At 48.1% G+C, this 27832-nt stretch overlaps 1 protein-coding gene across 1 annotated transcript in view; it reads right to left on the bottom strand.

The window, feature by feature from the left end:
- ARHGEF25 (Rho guanine nucleotide exchange factor 25) overlaps positions 1–27832 on the bottom strand; it is a 74442-nt gene that overhangs the window by 30786 nt on the left and 15824 nt on the right. The window contains exon 2 of the mRNA XM_060252756.1: positions 7325–7635. Within this exon, the coding sequence (XP_060108739.1) occupies positions 7325–7635 (311 nt within the window). The remainder of the gene's footprint in view (positions 1–7324; positions 7636–27832) is intronic.

The raw sequence follows: 27832 nt of genomic DNA, 5'->3' as shown, positions 1-27832 counted from the left end.
ATGTACAAGAAATGGGTGGAAACAAATTGTTCAGAATAAGAGGAGATGGAGTTTATATCCCACCCTTCGCTACCCGAAGGAGTGTCAGAGTGGCTTACCATCTCCTTTCCCTTCTCCTCCCAACAACAGACACCCTGTAAACAATATTCCCTCTAAGCTGTGGAGTTTTGTGAGCAAATATTCTACTTTGTGAGCTACTAGCATTAAAGTTGTGACTGAGCGATTTGGCTACTGCATAAACTAGTTTGCTTGGGGCCATCCTTCCTGAGCTAAGGCAAAAACGTGTCAGCCAGAGGCTAAAAAAACTATGAGCTCACACTAACTCACCTGAGAGGGAACACTACCTGTAAGGTAGGTGGGGCTCAGAGAGCTCTCCCAGAATCGCTCTTGAGAAGAACAGCGCTGTGAGAACTTGTGACTGACTCAAGGTCACATCAGCAGGTGAATGTGGAGAAGTGGGGAATCAAACCTGATTCTCCCAGGTAAGAGTCTGTGCACTTAACCACTACACCAAACTAACCAGATCTGTCATTTTTTAATATTTGAGATTAGAGGTGTGCAACTTATGGCTCTAGGGATGAAGGTGGCTTGATGCAGAACCAAATATGGATCTTCAAAAAAAGAAAATTAAACATTTCCCTTAATATTGGAGGGACACGTGGGATGTTAGTAGAGTTACCAGCTCTGGGTAAGGAAATACCTGGAGACGTTGGAGGTAGAGCCTGGGGTGGGCAGAGTTTGGGGAGGGGAGGGACCCTCCGCAGGGCATAATGCCATACAGTCCACCCTCCAAAGTGGCCATTTTCACCAGGGGAATTCATCTTGGTTGTTTGAAGATCAACTGTAATAGCAGGAGATGTCTAGGTACTACCTGCAGGTTGGCAATACTAGATGTTAAAGTAATCGGGATTTGAAGGGAATGGCAGGCCAAGGTTTTTATGAGACTAGAGAGCTTCTTAGAGACGTTTTATAGAAAAGGGACATGATGCAAGATGAAATGTTGCCAGTAATTCAAGAACAAATCATGCACACATTGATGCTGATGCCATTCAACAATTGCACGAGGAACTCCTGTGTCTATTTGTTACCTATTGTAAGACCTTGTGGGCATCACTTCCTAATATAGGACTTGCAACAATCAGTGTTTGGGTTGTCAGACCTTTGTGGATATTAATTGACATGTCACATCAGGAACATTAAGCTGCGTATGTTCAGTTATGCAAATAGGTTTTCATAAACCAGCTTTTTGTTGATCTCTTGATCTGAATTTTGACGTCATTTGGATTTTTAATTATTAAAAAGTTGCTCAACCCTGATCTAGAGTTTATCCCATTTCCAGGATGCAGTTTCAAATCCATACAATTCTTGGGCATGTAGACTGGAATCCAAATTGACTGAAATCCAAGGGGTTCGACAATTCCGAAGGCTTCAATGATGCTTATACACCCTGCCACAAATGGGCACTATGCATGGGTAATATTTATGGATGTCCCCTTTGTTTCACCCTGACTTGGATGGCCCCAGGCTAGCCTGATCTGGTCAGACCTTGAAAGCTAAGCAGGGTTGGCCTTGGCTAATATTTAGATGGGTGACTACCAAAGGATTCCAAAGATGCTACACAGAGGAGGGCAATGGCAAACCACCTCTGGACATCTCTTGCCATGAAAACCCTAAAGGGTTGTTATCAGTAGGCTGCAATTTGACAATGCTTTCTACAACCACCACCCCCTTCATGTTTCAGGCTATGCATGATCAAGTCCCCTTCGGAATCATCTATGGCAAGATTACTGTAGTCTAAGTGCACTATAGCGATTATTACATCTAAGTGCACTATAAAGAGCCAGTCTTGTGTAGTGGTTTAGTGCATGAACTCTTATTTGGGAGAACGGGGTTTAATTCCCCACTTCTCAACGTGCACCTGATGATGTGACCTTGGGTCAGCCACAAGTTCTCACAGAGCTGTTCTGCTCAAGAGCAGTTCTGGGAGAGCTCTCAGCCTCACCTACGTCACAGGGTGTCTGTTGTGGGGAGGCGAAGGGAAAGGGAGATTGTAAGCTGCTCTGAGACTCCTTTGGGTGTAAAGAGTGGGGTATAAATCCAATCTCTTCATCTTCTTCTTAGATTTGGGACACTCTGGAAAAACAGGTTGCTTACCTGTAACTGATAATCTTCAAGTGGTCACCTGTGCAGCCTACACACATGGGCTTCATGCCCTTTGCTCGAATCCAACCTCGGAGAACTCCAATAGCAGCGCAGCGTGATTTTGGCGGGCTCCTCTCCCGCTCTGGGGAGCAGACTTGCAGTGCGCGTGCCTAGAATGAGGGAGGAGTCTGCCTCTCGCTCAGTTTCTTCCAGCCACCGCTAGCAAGTCCAACCGCAGGTAAGTAGAAGGAAATGCCAGCAGTGGGGAAGACTGGGCAGGTCATGTGTGACTGCATAGGTGACCACTTGAAGGTCATCAGCTACAGGTAAGCAACCTGTTTATCTTCTTCTTGGTCCCTGTGCAGTCTACACACATGGGTGACTAGCAAGCTGTAGTACTTGGATGGTGGGTGCTGGTAGAAAAACTGGAGCAACCTAGTACCAAGCACAGGTTAGTAACAAGAACCATGCTGTGTTACAGGCTCACCTGAGATCAGTGGTGACGTTGACACTGGAAAATAGAAGACAACATGGATCTTCCAAAGGACGCATCTCACCTAGAACGTACGTCGAGGGAATAATGCGTCATGAAAGTGATCAAAGACCAAGTGGCTGCCGCACAAATGTCCTCTAGAGGAATCCCATGGAGAAAGGCAGAGGAAGTCAAGACCACTCTGGTAGAATGGCTGCGGATGACTTCTGGTAAGGGTTCTTTTGCAATCTCATAACAAAGCCTTATAGTGGAACATACCCACTTAGAAAGGCATTGAGGCACCTTGTTGAGGTACACCATTTGGCACCTTGTTGAGGTACGCCATGAATAGTCTGTGGTCCTTTCTGAAGGCAGCAGTCCTTTGCAGGTAAAAGGCAAGTGCCCTACGCATGTCCAGAGTGTGTAGAGCTTTCTGGATGTCATGAGTAGGATTGGGGCAAAAAGTCGGCAACACTGTGGACGGTGAAAGGTGAAAAGAGGAGACAACTTTGGATAGAAAGGTTGAGTCCGGGCAGAGAACCACTTTATCTTTGTAAAAAACAGTATACGGAGGATCGGACCTAAAAGCTGACATGTCACTTGCTCTTCTAGCAGACGTTGCAGTCACTAAAAATGCCGTCTTCCATGAAAGGAGTTGTGGCCAACGGCTCAAAAGAACATAAGAGAAGCCATGTTAGATCAGGCCAATGGCCCATCCAGTCCAACACTCTGTGTCACACAGTGGCAAAAAAAAAATTATATACACACACACACACACACACACACTGTGGCTAATAGCCACTGATGGACCTCTGCTCCATATTTTTATCTAAACACCTCTTGAAGGTGGCTATGCTTGTGGCCGCCACCACCTCCTGAGGCAGTGAATTCCACATGTTAATCACCCTTTGGGTGAAGAAGTACTTCCTTTTATCCGTTTTAACCTGTCTGCTCAGCAATTTCATCGAATGCCCACGAGTTCTTGTATTGTGAGAAAGGGAGAAAAGTACTTCTTTCTCTACTTTCTCCATCCCATGCATTATCTTGTAAACCTCTATCATGTCAGTCGACATTTCTCCAAGCTAGAGTCCCAAGCGTTTCAACCTTTCTTCATAGGGAAAGTGTTCCATAGGGAAAAGGTTTTTCCATGAGTTGCGTGAGGATGAGAGAGAGACTCCATGGGGACATCAGAGGTTAAATGGGAGATTTTAGATGACAGCATCCCTTCAGGAATGCCTTAGATAGTGGATGTGAGAAAACTGAAGAGTTATCCACCAGGACATGGAAAGCTGAAATGGCTGAAAGATGCACCTTCAAAAAAGAATAACTGAGGCTTGCATTGGAGAGGGAGAGCAAGTAGGAAAAAAGCATCTGCAAAGGCGCCGTATACGGGTCCACAGCATGCTTTCCCGCATAAATAGAAAAACGTTTACATTTCAGTCAATATGACTTTCATGTTGAGAGTTTCCTCGCATTCTGAAATACCTCCCTGACTTCTGGTGAGAAGGTCAGGGTCTGACTCCCCAGGTGGCCAATCAGAAAAATTTTGGGTTGTGATGGTAAACTTTCCCATTGTGCTGAGTCAGAACATCAGGGACCAGAGGCAGGCGATGAAAGACCCCTTGTGAGAGCAGTAGCAGAGGAGAAAACCAGGCTTGACGTGGCCACCAAGGACTTATCAGGATACAGGCCGTGTGGTCCGTCCGTATTTTCTGTATAGTCCTGGCAATCAATGGGATTGGAGGGAACATGTAAAATAGTCTCCCCGACCACTGGTGTAGAAAGGCACCCCCGAGCGAATGATTGGTTGGGGGGCCCCTGCTGAAGAAGACTGGAGATTTCACATTGGAAGGGGATGCCAAGGTGTCCACCTGAGGGGAACCCCATGTTTGGAAGATCGGGTGAAGATAGCAGTCGCTGAGCATCCATTCCAGGTCACTGGGCAATGATCTGCTGAGCGCATTTGCATGAGTGTTATTTATCGTAGCTGCAACCGAAAGTAGTGCATCTGTATCGAAAGTCTCGGTATCCGGAGTTACAATGACAGTGGATGAGTCTACAGGAGCTGTCAAAGTTGAGAGTCCAAAGTTGAAGGAGCCGTCAAAATCGGTAGCAGTGCAGCAGTTGTCGTAGAAGTTGAGGTTGTTGCAATTGAGGCTGTAGAAGACAGAGCCGAATAAATCGAAGTCATAGAGATCGAAGGAATCGAAATCACAGAGATCAAAGCTGTTGATGTTTGCTGTGCGGAAGCAATTTCCGGCATCTTGGCTGGAACCTTCGGTGCCGTAGGCTGATGCCTATCCTTTTTATCAGTCTTATACTTCTTTTTATGAGAAGCAGCCAACGAAGCCGAATCTCCCTGCTCCTTTTGGGAGAGAGGCAGCATAGTCGAAACAGACGAACGAGTCATCAGGGAGACTTCAAGTAAGTGGCTTTGAAGACACGCGACTGGGTTTTTCTGCGTCTGTTTGGCAAATCCTTTACTCAACTTTATGTCCCTCTCCCAAGCACAGGAGGCAGTAGGAATGGCAGTAGGGAGCTTGGCCTGGCACTTTAGGCACCTTTTTTAAAAGGTGGTGGTCCCCTTTTTGTCTGCCAGGGTGAGGGAGGGGGAGGGGGGGAGGGGAAACGAAAGAAAGAAAGTCACTCATGAAGGGTCCTTTTTTTGTTTTTTGTTCTTTTGTAGATGAAGAGACGACGAAAGACGACAACGATGAAGAGAATCAAAAATGACACGCTGTGGAAAAACGCTGAGGAGAGGAGCTAGGCACAACAAGGTCTAGTAAGGGCGACAGCAAAAAAGAAACTGAGTGGGAGGCGGACTCCTCCCCCGTTCTAGGCATGCGCACTGCAAGCCTGCTCCCCAGAGCAGGAGAGGAACCCGCCAAAACCACACTGCGCTGCTACTGGAGTTCTCCGAGGTCGGATTCGAGCAAAGGGCACAAACCCCATGTGTGTAGACTGCACAGGGACCACAAAGAAGATACCTGCAGTTCCAAACATGTCCTGGAAAGCTTCCTTGACATTGTAGGCCTAGGAGCAGGGCTGGATTAACAATTAGGCCAAGTGGGCACTCGCCTATGGGCCCCCATGCCTTTAGGGGCCCCGAGCCAGCTTTCTCCCTCATTCTCCCCCTCTGCTTGCAGCCCTCCCAGCCAGCAACTGAGCCGCTCTTTGCCCAACTTGCCTGGTGCGGCTGGTGTTGGCGACATCACCAAGTTTGCCTCTCTCTGCCTTTCCCCCGTAGTTTTGACAAAAGGGACTTTTGAGAAGGTGCCTGCAGGCTGCAGTGAGGGCTGAAGGTGGCAGGGCAGGTGTTCCGACTCTGAGATAATTTGCGAGGGATTTCCGGAGATTTTTACTGCCTAGGGAGCCTCCACAGGGTTTAATCTGGCACTGCTTAGGTCAGGAGCACTGAGCTTGGTCTCTGTGGGGTTAGCTGCACAGGCTTATGATGTCAAAGAAGGTTTTCACAATGTGCTGTGACTGCACAGGGTCCCTGCATGTTCCCCCAGTCTAGTTCTATATAAAAATGGAATCCAGCAGCCTTTCTGCTGAAGAATGATGGTGAAGGACAGGGATCAACAGATTAGTTAGGTGGGGAGTTGCAGGGGAGAATCATTAATCAGTGGGAGTAGAGGAAGCTAAGATAGCTCTGAAGCAGCATTTGTGACCTGATGGGGAGAAGAAGCAATACGGGCAGGCTCTTTGCCAAAAATATGGTATTGCATATTTGAGTCAGTCACTATCTCTCAGACTAACCTACTTTTCAGGGTTGTTGCTACCACATAAGCCATCCATTTAGCAGGGTTGTGGCCTACTTTGCAGGGTTGTTACCACCATATATGCCCCCCTGAGTACCTTGGAGGAAGCATGGGATAAAACTGGAAAGATGGATGGATAGAATCTGGAAAAGGTGCTGTATGTACCACATTATATTTCCTTTGGGAAGATCTGACAAGAGTATCGCTCACGTTCAAATACCTGCTAAGGTTACATCTTAGGAATGAATTTTGCCCTGGTCAACCTATGAGTGGTGGTCTTTCCCTGCAGCGTGTGGCTTGGCTCGCTTACTTGAGTTGTCTCTAGCTGTTAGCTCTATGAACATCTTTCTGCCATGTCTCAGCTCTCTGCTTGCAACAAAATGCAGCAGGCTAGTGATTGGCTAGCTCTGCTATGCGGCAAGAGGCCATGAAGAACACATTCTTTTAGACCCCTTTAATGCTGGAAGATAAGCAGGGTTGGTTGGCCCTGGTTGGTACTTAGAAGACCATTTTGAGGAAGTCAGCATTGCTACATAGAGGCAGCAAGTTAGGGTTGTATGCAGATGCCGCCTCGGTTCATCCCTTGCCTTGAAAACCCTACAGGGTCACCATATTATTATTACTGTATGGTATTGTACGTAGGATAGCCAGGGAATCCTAAGATTGTCTGGCAGCCAGAAGTTCTAGCTCACTTCGTGTTTTGCACCACTATATGGTGAGCTAGATTAGGCAAGAGATTTTCAGAGGTGGTTTGCCATTGCCTGCCTCTGCATCACAACCCTGGTATTCCTTGGAGGTCGCCCTTCCAAACACTAGTCGAGGCTGACCCTGCTTAGCTTCCAAGATCTGATGAGACTGGGCTACCTGAATCACCATAAGTCAGCTGCGACTTGACAACACTTTCTACCACCAATTCTGCCACTCGGTATTTTTTTCTCTCTCTTACCGTGCCGACTGACTCCCGTGGGACAGCAAAGGGCCCCTCCACCTGGCCCAGCAAGCCCAAGTCAATGCTCTTCCGATCTTCCTGACGCCCATGCCGCCGCGTCCGGCCCTCTGTTTTCCTGAGCGGGCGGTCGCCCCGAGGTAGCCCACCGGCACTTAGCTTGCGCACGGGGTTGGTCAGCCATTTCTTGAGGGTGCTGACCGAATGGCGGGAGCCGGGAGAACTGGGAGCAGAACTGCTGGATGCGTGTGGCTGGATCGAGGCCACCGAGGCAGAGATGCTGCCATCGCTCCCTGCTATGGCGTACGGATCTGGAAGGAGAGGACAGAGAGCAACAGCACTGAGTACGGGAGCAGATAACGGAGTGACATTCAAGACAAGCAGATACAGAGGCGCTGGGCCAAAGCTTAATTCCTAGGAAGAGAAGAAGAACCTGGTCTCCAGCCCAAAGGAAACCACTCCTTTTGATTTGAAATCCCTTCGCCTTATTTCTGGTCTATGAAGGTCGGTAAGAGTCACTCAGGGTGAGGGAAAAGGCATTCTGTACATATGCAAGCAAGGGTATTAGGAACCCCGGCCATAGCTTCTGAACAGTGGTTCCCAACCTTTTGGGTATGATGACCCACAAGTCCAAATTTAGTTGGTAGGGTGATTAACTCAGGGCTGACCCAAGGTTTTTTGGTACCCTAGGCCCATGATGGCGAACCTATGACACGCGTGTCACTGGTGACACGCGAGGCAATTTGGCTGACACACCGGAAACCAAGGAGCGTGGCGAGCCGCGAGTCCTTCGGAGGCTGCTGAGCCCGTCTTGGAGGAGCAGCGGCTGCTAAGGTGAAGGCGAGAAGAGGCGGCAGCAGCGCAGCGGGCCGCCGCCTCTTTCCCCGGCTCCAGGCCGGGGGTGGGGGTGGGAGGGAAGGTTGGGGGTGGGAGGGAAGGTTGGCCGACGCTGCCAGCGCCTCGCCTTGATCTGGGGGTGGGAGGAGACAGCCTCCAGGCGCAACCCGTCCCCCACCCAAAGCAGAGGCAGCCAAACGCGCCTCCTCCTCCTCGCAACAGGGCCGAGCTTTGCAACCCCCTTTTCCCGCCCTCCCCGAGGCCTGAGAAAAATAGGTGGGTACAGCAAGAAAGAAAAAAAGAGCATTGCAAAAAAAGAGGCAAGGGGGGAAAGAAGTGCCCTCCTCGGTGGGTCGCGCCTTTGCAATGCCGGGGCTTTGCAAATGCAGGAGCAAGGCAGGCGTGTTTTTTTCCGTTTGTTTGCACGGAGCGGCTGGGGGGGGGAGGCAGAGATGGCATTGCAGCAGTGTGTGTGGGGTGCAATGCCCGAGGGGGCGTCGCTCTTGGGCCTGTTGTGGGGCTGCCCCCCCCCCTCCACCTGGTCCTGGTTTTTTTTTTTGCAACCAACATGATCTTTCTCACTTTGCTCTCTCGCTTTCTCATGGCCGCCTGCCGGAGGCGGGGTTTCAGATTTAAAGGACAAGCTGCCCTTTTCAGCTTGGAAGAGGAGGAAGGGGATGGGCGATGGGGGCTGTGTGTGGGTTGCAAAAGAGCAAGGGGAGGGGAGCATTGGGTCGCCCCCCTTGGCAAGCGCTGGAGGAGAAAAGGCGGGAAGAAAAAAAGATACACCCTTTCCCGCAGGGTTACCAATCCCCAGGTGGGGGCAGGGGATCCCCCTCTCCCCAAAATACCCCCCCAAGTTTCAAAACGATTGGACCAGATGGTGCCCCTATCCTTCATTATTTCCTATGGAAGAAAGGCATTTTAAAAGGTGTGCTGTCCCTTTAAATGTGATGGCCAGAACTCCCTTGGAGTTCAATTATGCTTGTCACACCCTTGTTCCTGGCTCCACCCCAATGTCTCCTGGCTCCACCCCCAAAGTCTCCTGGCTCCGCCCCCAAAGCCCCCAGATATTTCTTGAATTGGACTTGGCAACCCTAGTCTGACCTAGGCCGCAGACCGCGCACTGGATCCTTTGTGCCTGGTTCTCCTGCGGCCCCCTCATTTGGTGAGTGTGGTTGAAGTGACACGGTGAAGTGACACGCGACCCGAGGAAGACTACACTTTTTCCCGATTTTCGACACACCAAGCTGAAAAGGTTAGCCATCACTGCCCTAGGCCAATGTGACTCACAGCTCTTTGTCTTGTCCTCTTGCTTTCTGTGCACTGAACTGCAACTGTGGGACGCAGCTTTAGTTTATTTATTATTTAGAATCATTGAATCATAGAGTTGGAAGGGACTCCAGGGTCATCTAGCCCAACCCCCTGCACAATGCAAGAAACCCACAAATACCTACCCCAAATTCACAGGATCTTCATTGCTGTCAGATGGCCATCTAGCCTCTGTTTAAAAACCTCCAAGGAAGGAGAGCCCACCACCTCCCGAGGAAGCCTGTTCCACTGAGGAATCGCTCTAACGGTCAGGAAGTTCTTCCTAGTGTTGAGCCGGAAACTCTTTTGATTTAATTTCAACCCATTGGTTCTGGTCCAAAATAATAATTTATTTATTTTATTGGATTTATATCCCGTGCTCCCAGCCGAAGCAGACTCAGGGTGGCTGCAGCCTGCAGGCATCTTCTCGAAAGCCCCTTTAACAAAGCTTCAGGGAAGAGGCAGAGAGAGGCAAACTTGGCAACAACGCCAGCAGCTGCTGCAGCAGGCAAGTCAGGCAAAGAGTGGCTCAGTTGCTGGCTGAGCATGCAGGCTGGGAGGGCTGCAAGTAGGGGAGGAAATGGCGGGGGGGTGGGAGCCAGCCCAGGGCCTCTAAAGACGTGGAGGCCCATAGGCCAGTGCCTACTTGGCCTAATTGTTAATCCGGCCCTGGGCTTGAGACTCATTTTCAGAAGCTTCATGACCCACTTTTGGGTCCCAATCCATAGGTCGGGAAACACTGGAGCATATTCTTTGCTCAGATTCAATACTCAGCATCTCCATGTAAGTGGATCTCAAGCTGCCGCGAAGCAGTGAAGGTTCCCAGCTGAGACGATGGAGAGTTTGTGAAGGTAAATAGCACAATGCTGCTTGGACCAGCATTTTGACTCTGTATGGCAGCTTCAGTATCAAAGGCTCTGGAACAAGGGCACATATCAAATTAAGACCTCAACTCAATGTGCAAATAGAATACGATTACATCATCTCTGGTGGCTCTTTCCAAGACACAATTATTTCCTCCACTCTGCAATATAGAAATGTATCTATTAGGATGCTCATTCTGGTTAAAGGAGTCTTCTCTGAGACAGGTAATCATATCGCCTTAAGAGCCATTAGATATCCTCATGCAGTCCCCATGATTTAACTAGAAACACCAATGTCCATGCCTACTCTTGAGGATAAATGGTTCTTTAGAACATAATGCACAGCCAACATGTGGGATGTGGCAAATTTGCAAGGCAAATTAAATTGGGCACAATGCCGTTGCATTTTTCTTTTTTTAATTTTGTTTATAGCCTGCCTTTCTCACTGAGCCTTAAGGCAGATTACAAAAGTTTGGAAGTGGTCAGAAGCAGCAGCCAAAGTGGATCCATGACAATGCATAGAATCACAGGGTTGGAAGGCACCCCCCAGGGTCCTGCACAATGCAGGAACTTCACAAATACCTCCCAAGCTAAATTCACAGGATCCGCATTCCTGTCAGATGGCCATCTAGCCTCTGTTTAAATACCTCCAAGGAAGGAGAGCCCACCACCTCCCGAGGAAGCCTGTTCCACTGAGTAACTGCTCTACAATATGTCTGGGGGAGCTAATCTCTGAGGAGGAGAGACATTTGCATGTGATGAGCTGCACTCTCACATCATTATTTCAAAGATTGTAGAGCGGAACCCTGGCAATGAAAAGAGATTCCATTTATAACCTGGTCTGTGGGTATGCATTCTGGCACATTATTTGTGTGCACAAATTTGCATCGAGAATGTGTGCAAATGTATTCAGCTGCAGGAAAACGAGGGCCAATGCACACAGCCAATGTGAACAGGTGCTACAGGGGGCTGTGTGTGGAGGCACCCACTAGACTGCTAGATAGCACACCCAGGTTGCCGATAAAACCAGTTGTTGTCTGAATACCGGCTCACTTTCAGTATGGTGAACATGGATTGAGTTGCAGGCAGAACCAACACACGCAGCCAGGAATAACCACAGACCCATGCAGCCAAAGCTCAGCACATCCATTTGCAGGGCTTTGTTTTTATAGAAAAAGGCCAGCAGGAACTCATTTGTATATTAGCCCAAACACCCCTGACACCAAGTCAGCCGGAACTGTGTTCCTGTGTATTTCTGCTAAAAAAAGGAGTCCTGTCTGTTTGTTAATATTCCTGCATCCTACTATGTATGTGTATCCCTTGATTTCTCTATATCGGGGTCTCCAACCTTTGTGGACCTTTGGAATTTATGGGCCTTTCTGGGCACCTTTGGAATTCTGACAAAGGGTGGTGGGTGCAACTACAAAATGGCTGCTGTAGGAGGCGGAGCCATAGACAGAAAAAGTCCAAATGCAGACGAGAAGAGGGGTAATTTAAATACACTAGAACTAGGAGTGAAACTAAAACCAACACTGTGGTGGCAGCTGCAACTGAAACACAATCTTATTTTATTTCGCACAGCCAATCAAACGCCCTGCTGGGCAACAGCTCCCATGTGATTCTACACACTTTCTGAAAACACTTGGTGGGCCCTAGGAGAGGTGTTGGCAGATGCCACAGTGCCCGCAGACACCATGCTGGGGACTCCTGCTCTGTATGCTTGCAGTTGGTTTGCACATACATGTGAACACTTGATGATAACAGTCATCAGGCAGTTATTCACATGAGTAATAGGTGATTACAGATACAGCACCCACCAAAAGAACTCTCCTCTCTCTTCAGGTCATCTCTGTTTCAAGGGGAGCAGTTCACACATTCAGCAGTCAATTATCAAAAAGCAAGGAAACCAAGTGGGTGTATACGCATGTGGGAACCAGTGGCTAAATATGAGGACTGACTCAATTGAAAAGCGTTGCATTATGGGAGTTCTATCTGGGACCTGCACATAGCCCACTCACAGCATGTGGATCACCAGTTGATGCATCAAATGATCAACACACCAGTCCTCTTATCCTAGGCCAGAGGTCCCCAACCTCTTTGACCCTATGGGCACCTCCGGAATTCTGACACAGGCTGGTGGGCCCAATCACAAAATGGCTGCCAGAGGAGTTGGAGCCAGTCACAAAATACCTGCCACAAGCAGACCACAAAATGTCAGAGAGGGAAGTTATATGTCATTCTAACAGTAACAATTTGACATTTCAGGAAGAACCTCTCTTGAACAGGATGCCTTTTAATCCGCAGAGCCAATCAGAAGCCCTGCTGACCAAAATGCCCCACCTAGCCACTTCCACTCTCCAAAAGCACTTGGCGGGCGCCAGGAAAGGTGTCAGTCATGACACTCACAGGCACCGCATTGGAGCCCCCTCCTAGGCTGTCATACAGATGCCATCTCCACATTTTATGGGGTTAGATCTCCTCAGTTTCAACAGTACAACACCATGCCTTTAGCCCATTCTCTGTCTTGTGGACTGGTCCCAAGCACATACACATGTGAATGTAAGCGGGTGCACAAGAGGAGATCTGCACAAATCCCATGTTGGTTCAGTACAGATAGCAAGTGGAAGGGAGGAAAGAGCTGTTATGCTTCCAGAAAATGAGCACCGCGACATTAGCCTAGCGAATGCTCGGCAGGAGGAAATAATGCGATGCAGTGGCATGGCACCTGCGCCTGAAATAACTGTGCCTGCGTCAGGAGCCTGCGATGTGTCAAGCCAATGCCACAGGCACCTGACCCCACCTCAAAAACCTGACAGGACAATGTGAGGGGTGTTGCTATGGGAACTGGCTAGCGCAATACATGTCTAGGGCCTTGTTAGGATCATGGCATAGTGGAAATAAACCTCATTTGAACCCACAAAGCGTAGACCTTTCTCACATCTGCTAGTTTTATTTGTTTCCTGGAAAACTAGAAGATCAGAGGGAAGGCTAAAATCTTTCCCCTTACATCTAGGGGTTTTTTTAATGAAGGAATTTGTTTTTGTACAGAGGAATATTTGATTTTCCCGCCCACTCTCTGAAGTGGTATGGCTTAAGTTAGGTGTACCACCTCAGCCAGAGTTTTGTACAAGGGAAAATTTATTTTTGTACAGATTAGCATTAGAGCTTGTGATTTGTCACCTGCTATCGGGGTATTTTTTAAAATATATATATTTTTGTATTGTGTCCATGTGTGAGTGCGTGAGAGTGCGCACCTGGGAGTCATGGAGACCTCTGGTGACTGACCTATACTGGGGGCCTGGAGGATATTCAGGAAGGTGGCTGAATAAAGCTTGCCTCTGCCTCCCAGCTGCTGGTATTCCAAGGGGGTCTCCCTCCATGTATTTGCCAGAATTGACTCTGCTTAGCTTCTGATATCTGACGAGACTGGACTTGCCTGGGCTATCCAGGTCAGGGCACCCACCTGCTATCTGAAGTAATAGAGTCCAGAGGTAAATGTATTGCCTTGGTGAAGGTTTTCTGTGAGGAGAAAATTTATTTTTCTACTGACCAACATTTGAACTTGTGAGTTCCCACATGTTCTCTGAAGTGGTAGGGCCCAGGGATAGATGCACCACTTCAGTGAGAGAAGTAGGCCCTAATTTCTTCTATTGGCAATATACAAACAATCTCTAATTCCAATGGCTTTAAAGAAAAGTCCAAAAAGGCAACCTGGCATGAGACAGCGAGCCAAGAGATGTGTGGACAGGCATTTGCTGCTCAGCAAGCCAAAAACACATTTCAGTAACCTCTTACATGTCTCATTTTGGTGGACAATTGAGGCATTTGGGAGAGATGGCTATTAAAACCTTAATCCTACATTAGTTCATACATGGCCGGTGACTACCTGACAACCGCAAAATCCAGAGCTGGCCAGTTTGTGTGAACAAGCCATCAGGGAGGGGAAAAACTAACACCACAGAGAGAATTCATTGCCTCAAAACAAAATGCTTTCTGCCACAGACATTCAGTGGCCCATCATCATCCAGTCCACAGAAATCAAGTGACTGAGGTGCATGAATGAACATTCAGAGTTTGTTTATCCCCAAGTCACTGCCTTCAAACTAAGCTAGGGTGGCCATCTGCAAAGAGGGGGAACAAACTGCACATGCTAATTTACATTCATTTGTGCAAATGTATACATAATTACTATGTATACATCTGCACACTTCTTATGAAGTGTGCATGCATGTGAAAGCTTATACCCAGAATTAAACTTTGTTGGTCTTAAGGGTGCCACTTGATTCAAACTTTGTTCTATTGCTATTTTTTTGAGCAGGAACACACAAGAACACAGTTCCGGTGGCTTGGCGTCAAGGGGATGTCACCTAATATGCAAATGAGTTCCTGCTGGGCTTTTTAAACAAAAAAAGCCCTGTGTGAAATAATGATGACATTAGGGGATGTGGCCTAATATGCAAATAGGTCCCTGCTGAGCTTTTTCTATTAAAAAGCCCTGACACTAATTCTTTCTGCTGTTGACAGGGTCCTTTTATATAAAAATCCTTTTCCAAGCCCCTTTGCTCACCCTTCTTACGGCTCACCCACATTCCCTTCAACCAACCTGGCTAGTCACAGCAGTTCTCCTTCCAAATGCATTTAGTTCTGGCCACTCTGTGGCTGCTCAGGGATCACACCTCCACACCCACTTTGCCCCAATTTTATAGAACGGAACTAGAACGTGGACTTTTCTGATTACATCTGGTCACCCAGGGTAGCATTAGGTCCTTGTGATAAACAACCTGGAACAGTTACCTTTTGCCCCGATGTTTAGAGTTGCCAGCCTCCAGGTGGGGCCTGGCAATCTCCCACAATGACAACTGATCTCCAGAAACCAGAGATCAGTTCCCCTGGAGAAATGGCTGCTCTGAAGGACAGATTCTATGGCACTGCAACCTGTAAATGTTCTTCCCTACCCCAAACCCAGGACTCCACAGGATCCACCTCCAAAATTTCCAGGTATTTCCCTACCCAGAGTTGGCAACCCTAACAAATGTTACACTAGAGTAATGTTATAGCTCAGGCCTATTATTTAGCTTCCTTTTTTACCCACCTTCCTCCCCCATGAGGGATCTGAGGCAATTTTCATCATTCCGTTCTCTATCATTTTATCCTCACAACAAACCTGTGAGGTAGGTGAGGCTGAGAGACTGTAACTAGGCCAAGGTCACCCAGCAAGTTTCTGTGCCCGAGTGAGGAGTCAAACCTAGCCCAACACTTCAGCCACTACACCACTCCTTGGGATCCACCAAGCCATACACAACTCACCAGATCAATAAACAAAAATGGGAGCTTCCAAAGCCACACAATATGTGGCTGTTGGACACAGCTTGCTGCAGTTGTGTTGCCCTCTCCAATATATTTCTACTTGCTTCTAATGAACAGCCTGAGAATTGGATACTTGGTGGCAGGGCTTTTTTTGAGTGGGAATGCACAGGAATGCAGTTCTGGCTGGCTTGGCATCTGGGTGTGTGGCTTAATATGCAAATGAATTCCCGCTGGGCTTTTTCTACAAAAAAAAGCCCTGTGTGAAACAATGGTGATGTCATGGGGCATGATCTAATATGCAAATGAACTCCTGCTGGGATTTTTTCTACAAAAAAAGCTCTGTATGAAACCATGGTGATATCAGGGGGTGTGGCCTAATGTGAAAATAAGTTCCTGCTGGGCTTTTTCTACAAAAAAAGCCCTGCTTGATGGCAACCCTAAAGTCCCATAAGATTCACTCCAGTTACAGCAAGGCCTGTGCCACAGAAACAGACCCTTCCTGTGCTCAGCACAAACCAAGTTCATCTCCCCTGCTTCCTCCCTTCCCTCTCCTATGGGTGACGGGCAATAGCCTAATATTGGCGGGGGAGGAATGTGCACTGCACGTTCCTTGGCAGCGCATGTGCAACTCTCTGGCTGTGCCTTCCACCATCTGTTTTTCAGGAGTCCAATGTGCTGGTGGGTGGAGCCATGGGGGGGAAGCTGAAGCTCAGAACTCAGGCAGCAGAGAGGGCTTTACGCATCTTTTCTCTATTCATCACTGCTTTATTTTGTAGAGTTTTGGAAGATGGCAGTTCTCAGAATAGTCACACACCGACAAACTAGCCAAACTTTGGCACTTCTGTTTTCAGTCTGTGGAGGACTTAATTGGAACCCAGAACTCACCCCTAGCAGGGTTTCAGCCAGAGCATGTTACCAATGCCAGGGCTCAGTGAGCACACGGAAGGGGCCTTTCCCCACTCTGCTCTCCCACAGAGATAACAGTGTCCCCTGTCCCCACACAACTGAGACTGAAACCAGTTCAAAGGCCCAGCAGAAGTGAACTCCTGGCTGCTCTGTTTTTAGAGCCTGTATAATAATACCTTCTGCCCTGACTTGGACAGCCTAGGCTAGCCTGATCTCAGAGCTAAGCAGGATTGGCTTGCATTAGTGTTTGAAATAGGATTGCCAAGTCCAAATAAAAAAATATCTGGGGACTCTGGAGGTGGAGCCAGGAGACATTAGGGGTGGAGCCAGGAGCAGACCCATAGCCAGGATTTTTCATTTGGTGGGGTCCAAAGCCATGATTTTTGTTTAGTGGAGCACATTTTTTGTGGGGGCCCTAATTATTATGCTTAAGTGTGTAATTTGGTTCTGTTGCTTCAGAACATTTCTTTTAAGCAGCTTCTCAGGTCTGACACAGCAAGGCAGGTTTAATTTGGCTGCCTTTTACTGAACAGTCACATCAATACTAACATGTTAAAAATTTGCAGACAGAAGCTATGGGTAGGGTAGAATGCTCACACAGTAGTAAGACCTACAGAATGCCTTGGCCCTAAAATTAAAGTTAAAACCAGCACTTGCGTGAGGAAATAAATAAATGGCCCCTCCAATCAGCTGAGGCAGGCAATTGATAAGCCACCTGTGAACACCTCAGCTGATTGGAGGGGCCATAAAGGTAGAATAGGGGTTTGATTGGAGGGACCTGGAACCCCCTGGAAACCCTCTAGCTACGTTCTGGCCAGGAGCAAGGTTGTGACAAGCATAATTGAACTCCAAAGGGAGTTCTGGCCATTGCATTTAAAGGAACGGCACACCTTTTAAATGCTTTCTCTCCATTGGAAATCATGAAGCATAGGGACACCTTCTTTTGGGGCTCATAGAATTGGACCCCCTAGTCCAAGCCTTTTGAAACATGGAGGGTATTTTGCAGAGAGGTAACGGATGCTATGCTGAAAATTTGGCACCTCTATCTCAAAAAACAGGGGGCCCCCCCAGAGCCGCAGATACCCATGGATCAATTCTCCATTATACCTATGGGAATCAATCTCCATAAGGAATAATGAAATGCCCAGCAGGCTTTCTGATAACCCTAAGGTGGGGGGAGGGCCTGCAAAATGGAGGATCCCCTGCTCCCACCTGGGGATTAGCAACCCTAGTTTGAAAGGGAGACCACCAAGATTGTGATGCAGAGGCAAGCAATTGATAAGCCACCTGTGAACACCTCTTGCCTGCAGCAAGTCAGGTATGACTTGACAGTAAAATATAACAACAATAACACCTTTTATTAAGACCAATCAAAATAATACAAGTTCTGCAAACTTTAGAGTTCCCCAAAACTCTTCACTTAGCTGGATGTTAAAAACCAAAAGCTGGCACAGGGAGAAAAGCTAGGGTTGCCAGGACTGTGTTGAAAAATACCTGAGACTTTGGGGGTGGATCCAGGAGAGGGCAGGATTTAGGGAGGGGCCTTAACAATGCCATAGAGTCCACCCTTCAAAACAGCCATTTTCTCCAGGGGAGCTGATCTCTGCCAGCTGGAGATCAGTTGCAAAAGTGGAAGATCTCCAGGCCTCACCTGGAGGCTGGCAACCCTAAAACACACTTTTCAGGTTTATTTATTTATTTATTTCGATTTATATCCCGCCCTACCCCACCGAAGCGGGCTCAGGGCGGTTGTGGTATTAGACCTTGGTTGACTTCAAAGGACAAAAAAAATGTCATAAACTAGTATCAGATTGCACCCTAGCATATTGGGAAGAAGCAAAATTGGAAACATAAAGCTGAAAATATAACAACCAGCAGTTGATCAGATATCTCTCAGATGCCAAAGGGAACTCTGTGCCTGAAAACTTGAAAGCTTGCACAATGTGTTGTGTTATTTTGGTTAGTCCTAGAGCCAAACTTGGATGTGACGTTTCTGTAACAAGTTATGTCAGGGTTCCCCGAACCTGACACTCATTCCTTGCTGTTAGACAGTAGCTGCGAGTAACTAACTTCACAAGCACTATGAGACCTGATTCTGGTCAGGACCATGGTGTGGGGGGTGGGGGGTACTTTTAGCTTTCCCCATCCAGGATTGCCAACCTTCTGGTGGGACCTGGAGATTTCCCAGTATTCCAACTGACCTCCAGATAACAGCGATTGCTATCCCTGGAGAAAACGGCTGCTTTGAAGGGTGGACTGAGATCTCACTCTTCCCCAAATCCTGCAACTAGGGTTGCCAGGTCCAGCTCAGAAAATAGTGGGCAGATGTACCTTCTTTTCCTAGGGCAGTTTCAACCCTCCCCATTGTGAGATACAGCAACAAGCCAAGAGCACACGGTCGGAGGAGGGGTAGTGTCACCAACCGCCAACGTCTGGAGAAATGTTCTGGCCCATCCATTATCTATGTGGGAATGCAATGTTCAGGAATGAGAGACAATCATTCAGCATAAGGGACATCTGGCAATGTTAAGTGTGGGTGTCCAGCCAGCCCTTAGCTCATCAATCCCGGATCACTGCAAACATTATGAGTAAGACCCCGAATATATGAGATTGTTATCTTAGATCTCTTGACTTCAAAGCCAAAAATGTCAACTTCTTTTTATGGTATTTGACTTTGGGTATGTGAAGCATTAATGGCAGGCACAGTCATATTTTCAAAACCACACACTCCTCCCTGTAAGCATGAAGCCTAACAATTTGGGGCCCCAATCAGTGAGAAGTTCTCCTACACAAACCCCACTAAAATGAAGAACACAGAGGAGAACTTTCCGGTGATTGCGCATCATCAGCAAAGCCAACAATTTCCTATTTGTTCTGACTCATTATTTGTTGCATTGTCCTGTGTATTAAAAAATACTCGGAACAATTTCTTGCAGTGAAGAGAATACAGACATGCTTCTTTTCTGTGTATGGGGTGGAATGTTTTACTGATCAATGACTGTATAGATCAGGGGTCCCAACCTCTTTGAGGCTGCAGGAACCTTTGGGATTTTGAGAGGGGGTGGGTGGCTGCCACCTCAAAATGGCTTCCAAGGGAAGCAAAGCTGAACCCCAAATGGCTGCCTTAGGAGGAGGATCCAAACAGAATATCTCCCTCCTCGTAACTTCTGGGAAGAAGGAAATCTTGAAGGGGAAAAAAACCATTCCTTGATTTTAAAAAAGCCCAAGTACTTACCAGTTAGCCTCATTCTCAAGTGAATGAGAGAATAACCAGGGCCAGCTTCAGGGCATCTGACACCCAAGGTGAAGCCCTGCCCCGCCGCCCGCACCTTTTCTCCTCCTACCCTTGCCCCTAGTGAGGGCGAGCAGCACAGTGGCAATGCAGCATGCTCCTGTGCCTTAGAGCACGTGTGCCAACCGGCCACCTTTGCTCAGCCTCCCCTGTGCTTCCAGAAGCACAGCTCTGGGAGGCTGAGCGATGGCGGCCGAACAGCACAAGCGCGTTGAGGCGCACGAGCCACACTGCATTCACCTATTTTCCTTGCCAATAAGGCAAGGGTGGGTGGGAGGACCCTACTCGGCACCCCCTAGGCCATGCCATAGGCAGCCACCTACGGCTGCCTAATGGACGGGCCGACCCTGGGAACAACAATAACAAGCCCTGCCTTACAATGGTGCTACACATTTTCTGAAAAGCTTGGTGGGCATTAGTGGAACTACTGGAGGGAACCATGCTGGTGTAGGTCTTCACCATCTGTATTTTGTACCTCAAAGTTGCGGCTTTCACTCTGACTTATCATCCAAACAAATAAATTCCATCTGATCTGACGGAAATTATTTGATCAGATATTCTATGCCATTTTCTCTCCTGTCATATTCTCAAGCCTTCTCCTCCCCACATGAAAGCGCCCTCTCCAGGGGCACAGACTCAAGATCAGATACTGCAGATAGGTACCTTTTAAAAACATTTTAATCATCCCATCAAGACCGGTTCCAGGCATGAAAGGAGAAGCAGGTTTTATTCTAAATGATGAAGTAGCTCTTTGCCCAGGCATAATGCTACATAATGGATGAGGAGATGGTAAGTCTTGCTGGGAGAGAGAGAGAGAAAATTGGTAGACTATGGTGGTAAGGTAAGTGTTGGAAAAGGCAATGTATGGTGTACAAAGAAGAAGAGAAGATCGTGAAGGGGGCAGCAAAAAGTAGGGTTGCCAAGTTCCTCCGCCCCTGCAGTGGAGGACTCCTCTCGCGCACACTGTGGTAACAGTATTTAATGCAAATCCTAGAGCAGGGGTCCCCAACCACCGTTCCATGGCCTGCTAATAACCAGGCCACGGAGCAAGGCAGAGGTTCCGCACCACCCCCACCCACCTGGGACCCAGGCAGACAAAAGAGGCAGCACAGCCTCAGGTGGGGGTCTTTAAATGGCAGGAGGAGGCAGATTGGCCTTCTGCTGCCTGGCCATCTAGTGGGGAGGCAGCAGAAACAGCCCCAGTCTCCGCCCTCCATTTAAAGACCGCCCCCCATGGGGGGGAGGGACAGGGTGCAGATGGGGGGCAGCCTGGGGCGGCCCCCCCACACCAGTCCGTGGGAAAATTGTCTTCCACGAAACTGGACCCTGGTGCTAAAAAGGTTGGGAGCCACTGTCCTAGAGCATGCCTGACATGACATGCCCTGTGTAGGGCAGGTCACGTGACCACAGGGCTCTTTGTGGGTGGGGATTCCCCCTCCCAGTGGCCTCCTCTGTGCCAGTGGGATGGGAGCTTGGCAGCCCTAGCAAGAAGAAATGTAGATAGGACAGTGAGGACAGCACCTTCTCTCTCCTATCAAGTGTAATTCCATGTCTGTCTCCAAATTTCTACCTTTTAGGGTCACCAGTCCCCAGATCAGAGTGGGGAATTCCCTGGTTTTGGGGACTTCTCCCCACCATGCAGTAGCTGGTCAGCAGGGGAAACCCCATCCCTAAACAGGGACAGTGCACAGGGATGCTCTGGTCTTTGGGCAAAATTCTATGGTTTGGCGCAATTTTACCATAGAGTTTCACCCAAAACCCAGAGTGTTGCTCTCAAATGTCACTGACACAATGACATCATTTCTGGGTGACGTCAGCACATCACCCCCAGGACGACCCCCAAGTCCCCCTGCCAGATTGATGAGGGGACCTGGCAATTCTATTCATAGGGCAATTTCCTGTTTCTTCTCAGAACTGTCACACTCATTCTCTCCTTGTTTCTATCAAGAATGTTAGTTGTGCCTAAATAAACCTTTATCTACTCTTCAAACAGGTTGTGCCCCATTGCTGTGTTAATTATTTTTCCAATGGTAAGAACTGTTTGTTTGCTGCTCCCCTCCCCACCACACACACACTACCCCTTACCTAAATTACATAGGAGAAATAGGTTCCTGCACTCAAGATTCAAAAGGAGATGGAAGAGTTTAAAAAAAAAAAACGGAAGACCATCAATGCAAGAGAAGAGGGCTTACTGGCATTCTCACCAAGCCTTCTCTTATTTCAAAATGGCTGGGTTGAGCACTTACCACTGAACACGTACAACAGAGAGTGAACAGCCTCTCACATCAAGAAAATAAAATAAAAACAGACTGGGCAAAGGAGGCAGGGCTGATCCTACCATTAGACACAAGGAAATGAGACTCCTCTGGTGGAAGACTTGTGGGGGGAGTAACCATTAAAAGACAAGAAACAATTATTACTAGGGAGGGTTAACTCACCATAGAGGCACCATCTTCTGCCTCACACACAAAAATCTCCTGGGCTGTCTTTGAGAGAAATATATCATTCATCAGGAATGGCATCAAGGGCACCCGCCAATTTTATTGCATTCCAGACACTCCCACCTCCATCCAATTCCCCTTGAATACAGTCTTCATTTCCTCATCCCCCCAACAGCTGGCTGCACTTCAACCTAATGAAACTGAACGGATCCACACACACTCACAAAGCAGCCAAAGTAACTGCAGTTTGCAAAGCACATGCTTTTGTGAGCTCACTGGGGCAATTTACTCACAGGAGTTGGCAAATGTACCTATCTTCTGTGTTTCCACCAACTTCTCAGACTAACACGGGAAATGAAAGGTTCTAGTTTACTCTTTACTATGCAAACTTCTGAAAGAAATGTAAAATAAACAGAGGGACTGGGCTCTCCTCCTTTGTCACAGCTTCACATGGCTCTGCCGGCTCACCCCACCCCCATTCATCCTTGCTCCTACTGAGATTTAAAGGCACACACACCTTCCAGATTTCCAAGCTTCTTCTAAACCTTCTGAGGTGGAAAAGTACATCGTGGCTGTTGGGGCAGAGCTTTCACCTGCCAGTCAGCTGGCTGGCGGTGGGGATCCTCCACTGAGACCTGGGGACTGGCAAGCCTAGACTTGGGGACCACCTGGAATTACAGTTCATCTCCAGACTACAAAGATTAGCTCTCCTGGAGAAAATGGAGGCTTTGGGGAGTGGACTCTGTAGTATTGTACCCCACTGAGGTCCCTGTTCTCCCCAGGTTCCATCCCAAAATTCCCAGAAGTTTCCCAATCTGGATCTGGCAACCCTCCCCCCCCTCCCCAATTCCCTGCTGGTGGCCAGGGGGGACCTGGCAGTCCCACATAGATAACTTCAATTACCACAGCCTGTCTCTCTAGAGAATCCTGGGAACTGGAGTTTGGTGACACTGCTTAGAATTAATGGAGAGATCTGTAATCCCACTCACACATGGAACTATGCCTCCCAGGAGAGAGGGAATGAAAATTAAGCCAGTTTAATTAAATTTGTGATTTAGGTGTGCCTTCTGTTTACAGGAACCAATCTCAGATATTTCCCACATATCAAGTTAATTTTCCCCCAGAATAAACATGTAATTTGTACTAAAGCACCAGGGCTCATCCCAAAGACTTTGAGGCCGATTGCCAACAAGTAAAGGATAAGGTGAAGTGGGAACTTTGATCATGAAACAGGCTAAGTACTAACTGTAGACAGGCTCCATTTATGCGGAATTAAATTAGCAGGCAAAATTAACAAGGTTTCTAGGTGAATGGACACGATAGCACAATCTCTCTCCCCCTCTTTCTTTCCAAAAAGCAACATGTTCCAGTAATGATGGAGGAGGGACCAAAAAAATTACAAAGAAAAGGCATTGTGTGAGAACAATTCAACAAAAACCTTGTACCTTTTAAAAGAAGTTTTTATGGGGACAATTTTTAAAAAGCAGGAAGGAGAGTGCCAACCAGTGACAGATCACAGGATGTGATGGCTATCACACCTACTCCTTGTGTTATTTTTTTTGTAGCAGATTATGCAAAAAAAAAAAGCCTGCCATTCTGGACACAGGGAGTTGTGAAACTGGTAGTGTTCAAGTGACAAAGAACAATAAACATTCATAGAAGGGTGGTGTCTACGGTTGCCAGTTCTGGGTTGAGAAATACCTGGAGATTTTGGGGGTGGAGCCTGAGCAGGATGGAGTTTGGGGAGGAGAGGAACTTCAATGGGGTATAATGCCATACAGTCAACCTTCCAAATAGGCTTGCCAGTTCCTAGGTCCGGGTAGGGGATCCCTTGGCTTTGCAGGCTCCTCCCTGCCACCAGCCAGCTGGCTGGAAAAAGCCCCGACCCAACAGCCACAATGAGCCTTTAAAACTAAGGCAGATTCAGAAGCCTGCATCTGCTTCTGTTTTGGAAGGTGTGTGTGTGCCTTTAAATCTCAGTGAGACTGAAGCTGGTGAGGGATGAGCAGGAAGAGCCACACATGTGGGGGAGAGAGAGGAAGTGAGAGAGCCCCTTTTGTTCATTTTGTATACCTTTCAGAAGCTGTTTGTGTAGTAAAAGGGAAAGTAAAGAGTTGACTATGTGAGATGGGATAGAGGAAAACTCTGCCCCCCTAGACTTCTCTCTTCATAAATTGGTTGAAATAAAACAGATTGTAACATTCAGCAACTCCGGTGAATAAAGCTATCTATACCATTTCCTCAGGAAGACCACAAAAATGTGTGCATGCAAACTGTTTATTTTGGCTGTTTTGTGAGTATGTGTGAGTTCACTTTCATTTTAGTGGAAGTGCAGCTGCTGTGGAACCATTGAAATGCAAAAAAGAGTGTGGGAAAATGAAGACTGTATTCAGGGAAACTGCACTGCTGTATTTTTATTTATTTTTAGGGAATGGAAAAGTCGGCTCTAGATGCATAGCCATGAGGGGCCTGTGGGGACACAGCCCCCTGACTCCCAGGCTCAGCCTTTTGACTTCCTGGGGTGCAGCCCATCTTTTTTCTTTCCTTCTTTTTTTTTTGGTCCATGGTTGAGCTGACAAAGCAGCAGCAGCAGCTGGAGCCAGGAGAGCTGAGCAGGGCACTGCAGCAGCAAAAGCAGCTGGTGGAGAGGAGGGAGGCAGAGGAGTGAGAGGTAGAGGAAGCCGTATGGAATGGGCTGGGGGGGAGATTCAGTTCCGATTTATCCACTCACTTTTCTGGCTGAGTTGGGATGTGGTGGGGCATCAGCCAATTCTGCAAGTAAACAGCAGAATTTGGTTGCAGGCTGTACAGACTGAGGCACTTGTTTTGTCACGAGTGTGAGGTGGTATCTTGAACCTAAGGAACTTCCCTTCTCAGATCTTTAGAGTGGCTTTACATAGGGTTGCCAGCTTCAGGTTGGGAAATACGTGGAGATTTTGGGGATGAAGCCTGAGGAGGAAGGGGTTAGGAGAGGGGAGGTACTTCGACGGGATATAATACCACACAGTTCACCTTCCAAAGCAGCCATTTTCTCCAGGTGAACAGACCTCTGGTGCCTGGGGAGCAGATGTAATCCCAGGAGCTCTCCAGCCACCACCTAGAGCAGAGTGTCAGACATGTGGCCCAGGGGCCAAGTCAGGCCCCCTGAGGGCTCCTATCAGGCCCCTGAACCACTGGCTGTCATCTGCTTCCTTCTCCCTTTCTCTTGCTTCCTTCTGCATAACAGCTTGCTTGCAAGGCTTGCTCAACTGCACAGGAGCTACAGAGCAAAACTTCTGTTTTCTCATTTGGCTGAGGCTCCTCCCCTGGGGAGGAAGGGAGAAAGGCAGAGCTTGCTTTTCCAGACTTTCTCCATCACACAGCAGAGCTACTGAGCCAAATCTCTTCCTTCTATTGGCTGAGGCTCCTCCCCAGTCCCTTGGGGAAGGAAGGAAACAGCCACAGCTTCCTTTGCCCCCTTAAGTAAGTATACACATGGTCTGGCTCGACCTGACATGGCCCGACCCAACAAGGTCTCATTTATGTCAGATCTGGCCCTCATAACAAATGAGTTTGACACCCCTGACCTAGAGGTTAGCACCAGTCGTTTTCAACTCTGGGGTGATGTTGCTTTCATGACGTTTTCATGGCAGACTTTTTACGGGGTGGTTTGCCATTGCCTTCCCCAGTCATCTACACTTTCCCCCCAGCAAGCTGGGTACGCATTTTACCGACCTCAGAAGGATGGAAGGCTGAGTCAACCTGGAGCCGGCTACCTGAACCAGCTTCTGCTGGGATTGAACTCAGGTCATGAGCAAGGTCTCTGACTGCAGTACTGCAGCTTTACCACTCTGCGCCATGGGGCTCTTAAAGGTATTTACAAAGCCTTTAAAAAAAATCTTTTAAGATGAAGACGAAATGGATAAATGTTCCTGCACAGCTTTAAAGAACTGGGCAGCTAGCCTGAAGCAGAGGGAATGAAGCAGACAGGATGACTAAATCAGTATTTGGTTTGCTGGAGTCGGCATCTGTTATTCAAATGGCAGAGCCCTGAGGAATCTGGCCGCCATAGCTGACGATGCAGTCCCCTTTTCACTATCACATCTGCCTTTCTTTACCCATCATGCCAAATTTGCCAGGAAAGTTCTCATCTATCCCTTCCTAAGAATACCCCAATCCGTTGAACTGAATAGACAAGACAAGACGAGACAACACGCCCACAGGTTTAGGAAGTCATCACTTGCTAAGCAAGGATTGTTTTTTTAAACCCTTTGTAGCTTTGCCTCATTTCAAAGCAGTGTCAGTTCAAATTGGCATACATTTAAATGAATTAATGTGAGTGCGTAAACCACAGCCCTTTCTTTTTCTCCTCGGGAAGAGAAAACAACTCCACCGAGACAACTCCAAGCCTGCAGAATCCCAGAGGACGTTGGTTTTCATCTGGCAGGTTGCAACCTGATCTATGTATGTCATTTTTGGTGGTACCCTGCAAATGGTCTTCTGGGAGAGAGGGAATAAGAAAGCAAGAGGGGGGGGGGGGGACAACAGAAAAAGAGAGAAGAAAAAGGGAGATGGAAGAAGAAAAGACAATTCTCAATAAAGCAGGGTAGAGTTCCCAAGTCTGAGTTGGGAAATAACTGGAGACTGGGGGGGGGGGGGGGGGGGTGGAGCCTGGGGAGGAGCCTCAGCAGGGTACAATGTCTAGGGTTCTCATTTCCCAGGCAGGGGAGCCCCTGATTTTCAAACAGCAACATACCTGATGTGATAGCGTCACGTAGAAGTGATATCATGTCAGGGATGTGGCACAAAGACGTTGCTATTTGGAAGCAGAGGCCCACTCCACTATTGCTATTTGCACAAGGAAGCAGAGCCCCACTCCACTCCTGCAATGCTCCCTCCAACCCCCAGCCAGTAAGTCATGGGGACCTGGCAACCCTAAGATTGCCACAGAATCCACTCTTTAAAGTAGCCATGTTACCCAGGTGAACTGATCTCAGCTCCCTGGAGATCAGCTGAAATCCCAGGAGATCTCCAGACACCACCTGGAGGCTGACCACTCTAGACATCATTAAAACAAGATTTAAAAAGTAACCTAGGGATATATGGGTTCAAGCTGAGCCGTGGGGTCAGGAAACACTGAAGGCCATTGCTACAAGGCAGGGGTGGCCAAACTGTGGCTCGGGAGCCACATGTGGCTCTTTCACACTTACTGTGTGGCTCTTGACACCCCCACCACCCCATTGGCCAGCTTGGAGAAGGCATTTCTCTCTTTAAATCACTTCACCAAGCCAAGCCAGCTGACAGCTTGGAGAATGCATTTAAAGTTGCTTTCTTTCCACTTCTCTCTCCCGCATCTATTTGCCTGCCTGCCTGCCTCCCTCTCTCCCTCCTTCTCAAAGCAACTTTGGCCACCCCGCTACAGGGTAAACAAGAGACAGTGTGGTGAACAGACTCAAAGGATCATCCTGTGTCAAATCCCTGCTCCTCCAGAGACCCACTTATGTGGCCTTATGCAAAGATGTGCTCTTCCTGCCTGCCTTAGAATAATCCTCACTCACCTCACAAGTTCGTC

The sequence above is a fragment of the Heteronotia binoei genome, chromosome 13 (genome assembly GCF_032191835.1).
Source record: "Heteronotia binoei isolate CCM8104 ecotype False Entrance Well chromosome 13, APGP_CSIRO_Hbin_v1, whole genome shotgun sequence".
In the NCBI taxonomy this organism is placed as follows: Eukaryota; Metazoa; Chordata; class Lepidosauria; order Squamata; family Gekkonidae; genus Heteronotia; species Heteronotia binoei.
Note: the sequence above shows the minus strand (reverse complement) of the source record. Positions and strands in the feature narration are given on the sequence as shown.